At 42.3% G+C, this 13,805-nt stretch overlaps 1 protein-coding gene across 1 annotated transcript in view; it reads right to left on the bottom strand.

Moving 5' to 3' along the window:
- Positions 1-13,371, bottom strand: part of PLXDC2 (plexin domain containing 2) — a 283,218-nt gene extending 269,847 nt beyond the window's left edge. Inside the window, exon 1 of the mRNA XM_072854412.1 lies at positions 12,940-13,371. Within this exon, the coding sequence (XP_072710513.1) occupies positions 12,940-13,048 (109 nt within the window). The 5' untranslated portion in view covers positions 13,049-13,371. The remainder of the gene's footprint in view (positions 1-12,939) is intronic.
- Between the last annotated feature and the right edge of the window lie 434 nt (positions 13,372-13,805).

The raw sequence follows: 13,805 nt of genomic DNA, 5'->3' as shown, positions 1-13,805 counted from the left end.
CACACAATTAATATGGTTGCTGAAATATATAGAGTGAACTGAATCAGGCCTTTCATTCCTGCCCAGCAAACGTTCTGACAGCTCTCACAGTCAACCCATGGACTCTGCTACTTGCTCTTCTTTTTCCCATTTCAAGAACCCCAAGCACTCTGAAAGCCAATACCCTTCCTTTACCCTTCCAATTAAGCAAATTACATCATCATAAATTATAAGCAGATAATAAAAATATAAACTTCAGCAACAGGCAACCAGAAGCTTCCAACCTCCAAATCCCAAATACCTTCAAAGAGTATAATGAACAACTTTGGGAAATGCAGTACATTTTCAGTACCAAGGTAAAAATCACTCCCTTTCATTCTTTTCCTAGGAGCGTGCAAGCCACGCTTACTGCCCATGGGAAAGTGGTATCTAGCTGCACTGTGACCAAAGATCCCACACTGCAATATTTCACATACACTAAGGGTTGTTGAGCACAATACAGAATTAGAGGGAAGGCTTTGTGGGCTAAAGACTCTTTTCAAATTGGCCCAAACTGCTCTTATAGGAGTAAACTGTGGCTGTGTTGAAGTATATGAGGGCAGAATTTAACCTCTTTTTTCCCAAATTAAATTCTAGCTATAAAAGACGCTATAAACATTTTAGCAACACCTACCAGCATGTTCTAGCACAAGTCAGTTTAGTGAAGACTTTACATATGCGCTTCTCTTCCAGCACACACTTCAGTCGCATTTTTAAGTGCTGTACCAAATTGAGACTTGCAAGGGCAGCAACTATTTTTCTTTTTATAACTAATTTACATCTTTCTTCTCTTTGCCTACTCCTACTTTATGGAAAACATCAAAATGGATTTGAATTCTACTTAAAAGTTGAAAAAATTTTCCCTAGATCTCCAACTAATAGATTGTTGGAAAAAGAGGGACAGCTGGCTGGCTCTACAACTGTACCAGCATCAGTCTCAAAGAGTCTCAGATAATTAGAGGGATGAAGTTAAAACTGCAGTGGATTTATGATGATCATTAAAACATGATTGTGTCGGTACAAGACATAACCAAACACTGGACAATCTCCCTGGCCACAGAGTTTTTAAATTTCAGTAGGAATGCTGGCTTGGTATGCACCCCCACTAAGCTGTGCCATAAAACAGCAGAATAGGGATAAAATAATGAAATTCAAATATAGGCACAGGAAGGTCAAGGCTCAAGCTAGAAGAATTGTTTTTATTTTACAGCCTACACTAGCTACAGAAAACTTCTGCAGATAAAGCTGGACATAACTTCCTACCCTGAAGACCTCACCTTCAGATTATTATCTATGCCTGCCTGGGGAAAAAAATGTGATTCATTAACATCTCTGGGTCATCCCTTGATGCTAACAGCAATTTTGTTTGTGTAAAGAGTAAAACAATAAACCATAAATTTGCATTTAAGAAGCAGCACGTAATAAGTGTTTACGCTTAAATTTGATGTGAGCTGTGTATGCTTATTGCTTCTCAAGCTCAGGCCACATTTCAGTGCCTTGGAGACAGATAATAAAATCTAAGCGAATATTTAGTTTGAGCATCTCCTAAATGTGTCTTGCACATCATCAAAAGAAAAAAAAAAAAAAAAAAAGAAATCCCAATGCCCAGGTCTTAAAAGGGAATGCAATATGCATGCATTAGAGGAGAGATTAGCCTTTGTACTCCTCTGTTATCCGCTACAACAATATGGGGAGGTGGCAGCCAGTCTTTTCTGCAGGCTGAAAGATCCTTCTCTCCAGAAACATTTCAGGATCTGCAACAATTATTGCCACTGTTGCAAATGGCCTGGGACTTTTGGGTCAACTAAATTCCAAGCTCCAAGGTCAGAGAGAAATCTTAAACATCTACATCTTTTTCAGTCCACCCACCTGTAGGACACCACTTGCATAAATGTTTACTTATGTAAACAGTAGCAATGTAAGTGCAGTACTAAATACGGAAAGTTTTCTGTAACTGGAGCCTAGGGATGCAAGCCCAAATATTCCAAAGCATAAAGTCTGGTTTTGGTTTTTGTTATTGGTGGTGGTTTGTTGTGTTGTTTTGGGTTGGCGTTTTTTTCCCCCCACTGATAGCTTTATTAATTTGGAAAAGATAATTTAAATTCCTTTTCAAATTAAGGGGAGGGGGGGTACGACTCATATGCTTTGCAAGCTAAGAATAACTGCTTTTTTAAATCCAATTTTTTTTTTAAACTGATCACTATTTCTGCAAAACGAAAAAAAACACCATCAGTGATAAAACAGCAGACACTGAAAAGCACTGATTGTATTAGATCTGTTTAGATCTGTATTAGATCTGTTTAGATCTGATTGTATTAGATTGTATTAGATTAGTTCTGTTTTCAGCCAGATACTTACTCTACAGGAAACTTCAGCATGATTTATAGCATCAGGGGCACAGCATTGTACGTGGACTCTGTATAAATACATGTGTTATACAGCATTTGTCAATAATCTTTCTGCTTAAAAGTTCTTGAAGATACACTCACAGTAAAAGCTGCTATCATAGTTGTGCAGTGAAATAATAGTATTCTACCTCTTAAAATGCTCATTTTCTGAAGAGGATAAACTTTTTAAACAGTCAAAGAATTCAAGTCAGCAGTGCTGCAAACTGATTGCTTTGGAAATTTTTCTTCTGACTAGTAATTACTGAATCTGGATTATTATTCTCAAAGTTTAATTACAGGAAAAATAATTTTACAGTTTGTGAATCACCATCATTCTCTTCTCTCCAAGAACTCAATGGCAAAACCAAAAAGATTGGGATGTAGTCCTTCCAAATTGTCAAAGTGCCAACCAGCAGAAATCTGACCCAGTATTTGTCTATCCTTCAGACACACTTGTGTTTAGGAAAGAAACTTATTACATTAGACTATAAAATGTGGCAGTTTAGGATATGCTGTATAAACAGCTGAGAGACACATCCTTCTCCTGTTGCAAGCCTGAGTGAGGAGAAGAATATCAGAAATGGCAAAATCTACTGCAGTCCCAAACTAAGCCTTGTTGTCTCTGCACTGATCAGAGCCCTTAGTCAACTCTAATCTGGATCTTTTTCCAGATAGACAGGTTATTTGATCAAAGATCTGACTGGGATTTAAAAGCTTAGATTAGGGAATTCAAGGATGAGAATGGAGAGAGAAATTACAGGCCTGAATTTAGTGAAGCAAGTGGAAACTGGAAAGATAACTGGGCTCCTGCAGAAAAAAACAACTCATATACTGTGAGACACTAATGACGCATTTTTAACTTTGGCAAGGTAACCACTTTTTCAAAACCACCTTCCTATTTGTAAAATTAGGATATTACCTTACTTCTACAAGGTCTTCCAAGAATAAGAATACTAATGAATATAAAGTGCATAGCTATGATGATTATGGGAATAATGGAGAAAGCTGTAAGACAAGTGTCGCCTGCAAACAGCAGTGGAGAACTAGAACGCACAAACTGCATGCTGACAAGTGATGGGAATCAAAGTCTGGGGTTGAACCTCAAAGAGTGCCTAAACTAAGTTAGGAACACAAGCTAGATTCAAGCTTGCATTAGGACACAACGTTAAGGGATTAAAATTAGTCCAAGGAGCTGAAATAACACAAATTCATATCCAGGAAAAAAGAAAAAAAAACCAAAAACCAAACACCAAAAAACCCCCCAAAACCACAATTAAGTACAAAGTTTGACCTTGGTATGGCAGAACTGCCAATCCTCAGGCATCTCAGCTGAGGTAGAGCATAAACCTGCCTCCTTTTAAACACTTGACCCCTTTTCAGGATGTATACCTGGCTAGCTCAAGAGGCTGACAAAAGATAATGGTAGTTCCTTTTCTCCATTCAAAATGACAAGTTTACTATAGGAAGAGCCATTTTGCAGGTCATTTACGCTCTTCTAAAAAATGGCTGTGAATTGAAACAAAATCAGTATTACCATCTCTGCAATAAATGTCCATATAATCATGCACGAAAAAAAACAGGCTGAAAAAGCCAAGTATATTAGGTCAAAAAACAAAGAGAAAAATAGGCTAAGCAAAAACAGATAAAGACTAGCTTTCAAACAAAGCATGATAAAATTAAAAATGCTTTGCTATTGTAGAAACTTAGACTGTTGTCAATGCCCTCGTTATCTACTGTGGCACATTATACTTGCGGCTGCTGCTATTTTACCACATGCTTGAAGACTGTTATGGGGAAGAGCATTACTGATGGCCTGCGGTGCATGGGGGCATGTGGAACAGACGTCCATGACACAATGGCTTCTCATCCCAGGGAAAGACTTGATGACCTAGGTGGTCCCTTCTAGCTATGCTATCCTGGGAAAGAAATTGTTAGGACAACTTACTACTATTATTATTATTATTTTATTTGTGCATTGGAAAGATGGAGTATTTCAGCTTGCAGTATTCGAAGTGAAATGAGAAGGTTTGGAAAGGGTAAATACATTAACATTAACAAAACTGGAAGCAATTATGTTTTTGCTTAGCTTGATGTTTAATAGGGGAAAGACCCCTTCGGTTTTCTGTGGTTGAATACAAACATGAAAAGCTGTGTACTTCTACAGTGTACAACTATACATTTCAATTATTAAGTCTTGCATAATTTGAATAATAAACTAAAAAGCATTGCATTACATATACTTTATTCATAAAAACCATTTTTAAAGAAAATGAATGACAGATGTAATAAAAAGTAAATGGAAACCAGAACTGATGATAATCTATAATGGTGATTCACCTTATCCATTTTCTTTGTTTTGAGACTACAACTTAGATCAGTATATGTATGTTTAAATAGTAACCAGCCATAAATTGTGTTGATATTGAGGTCAGGTTTCTGCAAAACACCAAATGCTAAGCTTCTAGTCCATAAATGCCTTCACTGCAAATAAACCATAAATCTATTATCTTTACAGCAGCTGCAATCTGGAAAATGTGCTCTCTTTTAATTTAGTTGCCTCATGAATATCATATTAACCAAGAAGCAACCTGAATGAGAAATATACTATAAAGTAAAAAAAAACCCTAACTGGATGATCAAGATGACTGTTTTTTTCAGCCATTCCCCCCTTTCCTGTCATGAAATAAAAGTAAGGTTTCTACAAGATAAAATGGTCTGTTCTTATAGGGCTTACAGTATGTAGCCAATTCTCAACAAGGGTAAGTTTCAATTAGAGATGACTAGAAAGTTAATTTCCCACCCTAAGTCAAAATTTTGATCTTGTTCTGATTAAAAGTAAATAGTCAATGTTTGCTGTAGGATATTAAATGAAAAAAATATATATAGACCCACATAAACTCCAAAACAAAGTACTTTTCAATTATGCTTATACATCCTAATATAACAATTTGAATCTAAAAGTCAAAATGAAAAATTTGAAATGAGACATTTTATCATCATCAAAATAAGAAACTCAAAATTACTTGTTTTGACAGTTCCTAGTTGAAATATTTGAGAAGAGCATGTTGACTTTTACATAATTTTCCAATTTCAACTAGTTGTTTCTTTGAACATGTGTTGACTAGGCCTATATACACCTGGTAGTATTAAAGAGAAGTCAGGTATTCTACTTTTCCAGAGTTTTTATGTTGTTCTAAGAGGGTTGATAATGCTCAGAGGTTTAAAAATACTACATTCATTCTCCTCATAAGTTTATTTTCTGTCTCTCTCTCTTTTCAAATCTCACTTGACTAACAAGAGCAGATCTGATCCATCTGACCTAGAGCATGGCCACATGAACTACTGAAACAGTGCAAGTGAGAAGGAAGCAATCTCCGAAGAAGGCAGAAGGGCAACGAGGAGATGAAGGACAGGAGGGAAGAGCCTAGGAGCTCTGAAACCAGTCCTGCCATGAAAGGATTCCTAACAGAGGGCCTTGGGTTTATATCTCAGAGTGACTGAGGCTGAATTGCAAATACATACTGTCTGGCTTGCAAATTCAAAAGGAGAGTCACATACACCCACACAGGAAAGCAGTAAAGCAGCTGGATAATACCATGGAGTAACTATATTAATAAAGACTCATGCTGCCTCCCAATTCTCTGTGGAGGCCAAGATAGCATTTTCCAATGGATTTTTAGTTCAACCGCTGACTCGTCAAAAGAAGAACCTGCATAGTGATGAACTCCCCCCTCTGACACTTCATGCTTCAGAAAACACTAAGGTTACAATGGATGATACTTGCCTTTTACAATCAGCCTACTAGCAACTCTTGTGAAGAGGAGAGCTATAATTATTCAGCCCAGATGCAGTATTGCCCATTTAATATTTGCAGGATTCACATTATGACCAAAGGGGGAAAAAAAAAAAAAAGATAATGCTTGAATAAAAGAAAAAAAAAAATACAACTCAAAGTGCTTATTACTGGATAACCACTGCATCCTATTCTGCTACTATATGCAGATAAAACTTCCAACAGAATCTGCCCTACTAACTACAGCAGTTAAGGAAAGCTGCAGTAAAAACTATAAATGGCATTGCATCCCCGTAACGTAAGAAGCCCTTTGACACGGTTCAATTACATCTGTAAAGAAAAGGACCAGAGCCCCTAGCATCAACTGTGAAACAACATATACTTGAAACGTTACCAGAGACAGGTTAAATGGAAAGGTTTATATATTCCATTTGTGGGACTCTCCCTATTCAAGTCAAGGATTTTTCACTCAATAAAACAACATGAGTTAAGTGATGCCTGCCTAAAGTCCAAAAAAGTCACTATGAGACTATCTTAAAAGAAAAAAAACTTATCTGCTTATAATGGAACCTAGATAGTGTTCATATTAAAAGATAAAAGTTCTAAACTAAGTAAGAACAAAATCTGATTTTAAAAGCCTTATTTCATTACATAAGAACTCTAACTAAAGCATTTTAAATGTCTTTACCTTGTCTGCAGCCACAGAAAGTGTACGTTAAAATCACATTAAAGCCACATATATAATTGACAAATGAGAGACAGAGGCTTCGAGCTAAGAGAGGGACTTGAATTAATGCTTGTATTTTATCTAGCTGCAGAGTTCAAGGTCAACCCTTGTGTACTTAAAGCTACCCACACAGAATGATTCAAGATAGCTGCACGAGACCTTGAAAGGTCACATTGTCCAGCCATTTGCTCCAAGGCAGGAACAGCTGCCTTTCTGGACAGAATGACATTTCGGACATATGTTTATCTAACCTGTTTCAGTGATGAAGACTACTCAGAGATAATCTACTCCCCTAGCCTTAATATTTAGAAGTCTGCCCTGCTGCAATTTAAGTCATTACTTCTTGCTGAGGACAAGTTATTCCCTTCTTCTCTGTGGAAGCCTTTTACACACTTGAAGGTTGTTACCATGTCACCTCTTGGTTTCATTCTCTCTAGCAATGTTCTTCCCTTCTTTTATTCATATGACACTCCTCCATTAGTCCACATGTTTCTTAAACTGCAGTGCTTGAAACTGAAGGGAATATTCCTGCTGGGATCTTACCATTGTCAAGTAGAGCAGACGCCTCACTCTTGTGATGTCTTGTCTCCTATCTATCTTCATATTAAACCTTACATTTCTCTTGATGTATCATCCCACCAAGATGTTTGCTGTTTTTGAAACTCTGCATCCAACTCAAGCATCAAGCCTGACCCTGGATCTGGCCTAAGAACCTGCTCGATTTGCCCATTTCAGAAGAGAAAAAGGTTGGGCCAAATCCAACTTGAAAACACACTCCTACACGCTGCCTTTTGGTCGAGGGAGATGAAAACGTTACACAAGCTCTTTCAAACCCAGAATTTACAAGGACACTTAGCACAACTGATTGCTCAATGTTGACAGCAAGGAGTGCTAACTGAAGCTATGTTTATTAGTTGGATGAGGAAAAAGAAAGGAGGAGGAAGCAGAGGAAGTGTTCCATGATGAGACACAGCACCCAGCACTCACAAACATTACCTCAGGGCAATGTTTTATGCTCTTTTGTCAGAAGCCACAAACAAAAACAAACCCCACGTGCACTTAGCATGACTTCTCTGCACACTTCTCCATGGAAAGTAATCTCCTGGGTTCTTCCAGTTCCTGCTGTGATTATGCAATTCTCCAGTTTAGTAAATATGACATCTGCCAATTGCACTGCATTAACAGTCCCAGCTCAGCCCTCATCAAACCTAATAGTTGGATATAATTTCACACTTCTGGCAAGTGTGCAACATTTCCTTGTATTAGATGAGAAATGCTCCTGTCAAATTACCTTTTGTTCACTCTGTAGAGAGCCCCCAGCACACGCTTACCTTAACTACTGCCTTCTCAAATTGCTTTGGTATTCATTTTCCTTAGGAAGCATGAACCACACTGGGAATTCAACATACACCAGTTACGCCAGCTGTGTTGTCAGTCTACAAGAGTGTGGCCTCAATAAGTTTTGAAACTGGGGCTGCTATAGAGCTTTCTTTTTGCCAGTACTTTCAAGGTTACCAGCAGAAGAACTGCTCAGTACTTTGCCAGCCCAATGAAACCACAGTGACTTTTATCAGAAACAGAGTCAAATGATGATTTTATTTTTATTTCTTTTAATACGAAATTTTTATTTCCTTTGTGGAGAAAAGCAGTAGGATTCAACTGAGCATGTCCTTGTGTGATAGCTGTCTTTAGCATAATTCAAAGCAAAGCAACTTTCCGGGCATCGCTGCACAGTAGTCCTGTGGGAAACACAAGCTTCAGGTCCAAACTTCCATCTCCTGAGGTCTGTGTAGGTGCAGGGACCTGCAGCACCGCTTCACCAAAAATGTGCCAAAAAGTACCTAATGAAAATGCTAACTCACCGTAGGTCTGTGACTATTTTCCTCAGTGGGTCTCTCTCATCACCTGACATTATGAATTCCCTCGTCTACCTCCTTCACAGTCTCAGGAGTCTCTTCCCCTTAAGGAAACAGCCCTCCTGAACTGCAAATTGTTTTAGAGGAATCTGGTATTCAGCAAGGCAGTCGATGTTGACCCAGCATTTTGCTTTAAATGGCCTGTATGCATTGCTAATAAATTGTTGCCCAAAACAAAAGAACTTTTCAAACTACAAAGACCTTTTCTTCATTTTCTACATTTGTTTACAGTGTAGAGACCTGGTTTCCCTGTTATTTCTCATCAACTCCAAGATAAGTGTCAGACAAAACCTAGCGTCTGAGTCAAGTATTTGCTGAGTTTTAAGTGCCTGTGTGAGGATGTAAACTCTGAAGAGGAATATTTACAGCCAAACAAAAACATTGCTTTCCCCAAGGGATTTTTAAACCGTCGATGAACTATGAATATTGATCTTACTCTAAATTGGTGGAAATGAGTTTCTGTGAACCTGAATTTAATACCTAAGTCAATCTTATCATAGTATTAATTTACCCACTATTTACTAACAATATTTCAAACCACTCTTTCAGAGGAAATGACAATGACAAAAAGCACAAAAAGTAAAAGTAAGAACCAGGATGAAAGTTAAAAAAGATTACTTCTTTAGAGGGAATTCTTAGTAAAATACATATGATCAGATTTACTCTTAAATGTCACTGGGATCCTCTAACCCAATTGTCCCCATTTACATATCATGTACAGAAAAAAAAAGTAATTTTGAATGCAGAGAGAAAAAAATATCTGACACACGTGTTGTCTAATATTGCATTTCTTTTGATACTTCTAAGATAAAAGCTGAAGGTTCGAATGTGTAATGATGAAAGTTTGGTTTCAGTTGGTGTTTTTTTTTTTTAACAGTAAAGCTCGGGCAATACAGAAAATGTGACTATTTCAGCAGTAGATAAATGCTAGATAAACACTGCTTAATAATAGTTTGTCCCATAAAAATAATTCTAACCCTCTCTGAATGCTGATGTCTGGAGACAGCTGCAGTCCAGTGAATATAAATTATACCAGGATCCTGGAATATGCTTTGACAGAAGAAAAACTACAATAACAGCCTCCTAATTCTGACTGGTGGTGTTTGCAAAAGAATGTAACATTTTCAAGGCTTCTTGTGGGCAACACTTCAACAAGCAGCGAGCCCCCACTTAAACAACTGGGAGCCTTAATTGTTGTGCGGGCTTTCAAAAGACCATTTGCTTCAGTTCACTAAATTCATGTCATATTCAGTTTGGTTACTGCAAAACACACACGCACACAAACCTTATGTTTAAGAAGCTTCAGCCTAGATTTATAGCGTTTTTGTCAGCAAAAATGAAGCTCCGACCAAGCGGGGGAGGATGGAGGGAGCGCTGCGGGGGAAGAGCCGCCTCCTGCGCGGCCGCCGCTGTGCCCTCTAGCGGGGCCAGCCCCGCTCCTGCCAGCCCAGCCTCGCAGGCTCACACCTTGGTCACAAAAATCCGGATTTTAAAAACACACAGAGGCAGCCAGACAAGTTCCGGCATGCCTAGAAAATGATTTGACTTGAACTGATCTGACGCGGTTTTACCCAGCACGGTAATTCTGAGGAGCTGGCAAAAAAATGCCTGTGCATTTTTTTCCCATCTCTGTTGGAATCATGGCATATCCCTTTGGTAGCGTCCTCAGAAACCCTCTCCTGGCTCCGCTCTGCCAGGGCATACTAAACCTTTGCATTTCTTGCTACTGTTATTTCATTCACTTACAGCAAGGTGTTTTGCTACTGAGTATTCAAAGAATATGTCAAAACAGCCTCCCTTTAAGAATCTGCAGCTACTTCAAAGATTTATTTTTTGCTTTAATTCTTCAGAGGTTTTATCTGAGCTATCTGAGGCATGCAGTAGATACTAAATAGAGTAAAACTTTGAAACAGCACTTTTTATTTTGACTCACAGAGACTGAAGTTGAGTTTCCCTGGCTTTACATAATAATTATCCTTTTCTTCCTGATTAGACACAGACCCTCACTGCATTTTTTCCAAAGAGCAGTATTAAAAACAAACAAAAAAAAGGAATGATGAAAACATGTTAAATACAACTCTGATTATGTTAAAGACATTTAATTATTGCTGTCATAATACAGTCTTTTTAACCAAGAGGGGAGGAAAAGATGCCAAGGTTATAAACACCTAGCTGTCAAAACTGACATCAGATTGTCCATCTTACTAGTTGAACACAATCACTTGGTATATTTTCTTCAGAATGTGTTAAATATCAAAATAATATCTGCCTGATTATAAACTCCTTGATACTTCATATCACATTCAGGAAGACACAAGACATGAATAAATGATTTATGGATAAGCAAGCTGGTGTTATATCTTCTATTTAGCACCTCCTGGTGCAGACATTGATGACTATTACAACTTAACAGCCTAAATCAGTGATGTACAGTGATTATTTGCCCACTGATAAATTATATTTCATTTAGTCAGCACTGACATTTCCTTTTCCGGATACAATGGCTGGAAGATTAATAGACTTTGTGAGCTCAGTCCACTGCCACACAATATAGTCATTTTCTTTTTCTAATCTCACCAGCACACATTATTTTTCCTTATAACCAACATTAACAAATACCAACATTTGTCGCCTAAAGCCCTGAGAGCAGCAGCATGAATTTTGCAGCAGTACCTGAAAAGTCTCCTCCTGGTTTTTCCCTTTGGCCCCAAGTGACATGTGAGCCCCAGCAACCTGCTGAGCTACCTTGTCATTTAGCAATTCCCAAACCCAGTGGTAGGCCCCTGCCTGGGAAAATCCCCGCTCTGTCTGGCACATTATCTCACCGGACATTTCAAATAACTCCCCAGTCTCACTTGTTCGGGTCAGTTACTCTGCGACCACAAAACTCTTCACATTTGTATCAAACCTTTTAGAAAAGGCAGAAGGGGCAATTCTGTTGCACCAGGGAGGCCGGTGGACATGTTTCATCTGATAATAATCCGGCTGGTATTTCGAATATAAAGGCACAGCTTTTGAAAATGTCTATAAGCTAGAAGCTGCTGCAGCAAGGTCCCCTGACACACAAAACCCACGACTTTCCTCACTTGTTCCTTAAATATCTATCCGCAAACACACCACACCAAGCTTTCCTTTAGCAGCTTTCCCCTCCACAGCACAGGAATGTGGGATGCAGAAGGCTTTAGTGATCAAAAGGGAACCCCACGCTGTGGGAAACAGTGGCCCGAGAGAAAGCACTACAGGTGCTGTGTGTCAGGCATTAACAGGTGTCTCCGAGAAGGACTGACAAGAGGACCCTCATACTACCACAAGCAAACTTAGTCAGCAGAGCGAGCCTCTCGCTCCTAACGGACAGGTCCCACAGCCCTGTGGGGCTTCTTCCATTATCTTGCTCCTTCTCTCAACGCCTGGTTTCCAGGGAAGGCTGCAAGCTACTGACTTCCGCGGGGGAGGAGAGTGCCCGCTAGCTCTCCCAGGCAGGATCTGCAGGGAAACTTTGCCTCCCCTTCCACGGCTCGCTGCCGGGAGAGCAGCGGGGCCCCACCGCGGGCGGGCCGGGGGAGGTTGCCGGGGCGCCCCGGCCCGCCGCTCCCCACTGCCTGGGGCTCCCGGGGGAGCTGGTGTCTCCGTCTCTCCCTTCCCGGCCCTTGAGTGGGAGCCCTTTGCCTTCGGGAGCGTCTCGTACATGGCTGGGAAAGGCTCCGGGGACTCCGCGGAGGGGTGGGGTGGGGAGGGGAACAGCACCGGCTCCCGGTGATCGTGAGGCAGCTTTATTAGAGGAGGAAAGTCCCGAATTCTCATTAAATAAATGAAGTAGTGGAGAGCTCTTTCCGGAGAAGCCGGGGGAGGGAGAAGTGGAAAGCCGGGACCGCGGCCACCCCGGGCCTCCCTCGGGAGCAGGGGAGCCAACCCCCAAACGGCGTTTGCCCTCTCCGGGTGCGCGGCCCGCGGAGCTGCCGGCGGAGCCCACGCCGCGCTGGTGCTGCGGGAAGGCGGCGCGGCCCCCTGACCCCGATCCTCCCCGGCCCGGCCGCGCTGCCCCGGGCTCCGCGGCGCTGCTCGGGCCGGCCCCGCCCGGCAGGTACCGGCCTCGCTTACCGCGGCTCTGCCTCGGCGTCTCCCCGCCGGCGAGCTGGCAGCGCCCGCTCAGGCACTGGAAAAGTAATAGAAATCCAGCGGCTAGTTTGCTTCTCCGCAGCCTCGCCATAGCACGGAGCCTGCCGAGACAACTCTCCGGGGTGCGGGGTGCGCGCCGCTCCTCGTCGGGGGTGGGAAAGTCCGGCGGGGGCGGCGGAGAGCAGCCCTAGCAGGCGCCGAGTCGCCCTGTCCTCGGACCAGCTCTCATTTAGCGGGGCGGCAGGGACGAGCCACCGGGGCTGAAGACGCTGGACCGGTTCTGGGGGGCGGCGAAGGGGGGGGGTCCGTCCCCCCAACTTGCACGGCCGCGCCGCTCTCAGTCCAGCGGCATCACCGCTGGGGGAAACAAGCCCAGCCTCGCCTGCGAAGTGCCAAACTCTTCCCTCTTCGCCGCCTGCTGATAGATTTTAGGAGAGCCACTGAGATCCTCCCTTCCTGGCTTGCCCCCACCCAGCTCCCTTCCCCCGCAGGGTGAGGCAGGGTGCCTTAGGGACGGAGCCTCCCCTCGGCACACCGCTGCTGACAAAACTCCTCCAAGGGAAACGAGCGGGGAAATCTTCCAGCCGGAGCCGGCGGGCCAGCCCCGAGCTCCGGGGGCAGCAGGACCCGGAGGGCGGGCGGATGCGCCGCGGGAGAGGGTGTGCGAGCGATGGGGAGGCAGGCGGAGACGAGCAAGTTCTCCTTCTCTTTCGGGGCGGTTTCCGCGGCCGGCGGTGCTAGTGCGGGGCCGAGGGCAGCCGCGGGCAGCCGCGGGAGGCGGGTGCTCTCCCGGCCCACAGCGCGCACCCCGCCGCCGTGCGCGCCCGCGCTGTCGCCGCCGCCCGCTG

The sequence above is a fragment of the Ciconia boyciana genome, chromosome 2, assembly GCF_034638445.1.
Source record: "Ciconia boyciana chromosome 2, ASM3463844v1, whole genome shotgun sequence".
Taxonomy (NCBI): Eukaryota; Metazoa; Chordata; class Aves; order Ciconiiformes; family Ciconiidae; genus Ciconia; species Ciconia boyciana.
This window is presented reverse-complemented; position numbering and strand designations above follow the sequence as displayed.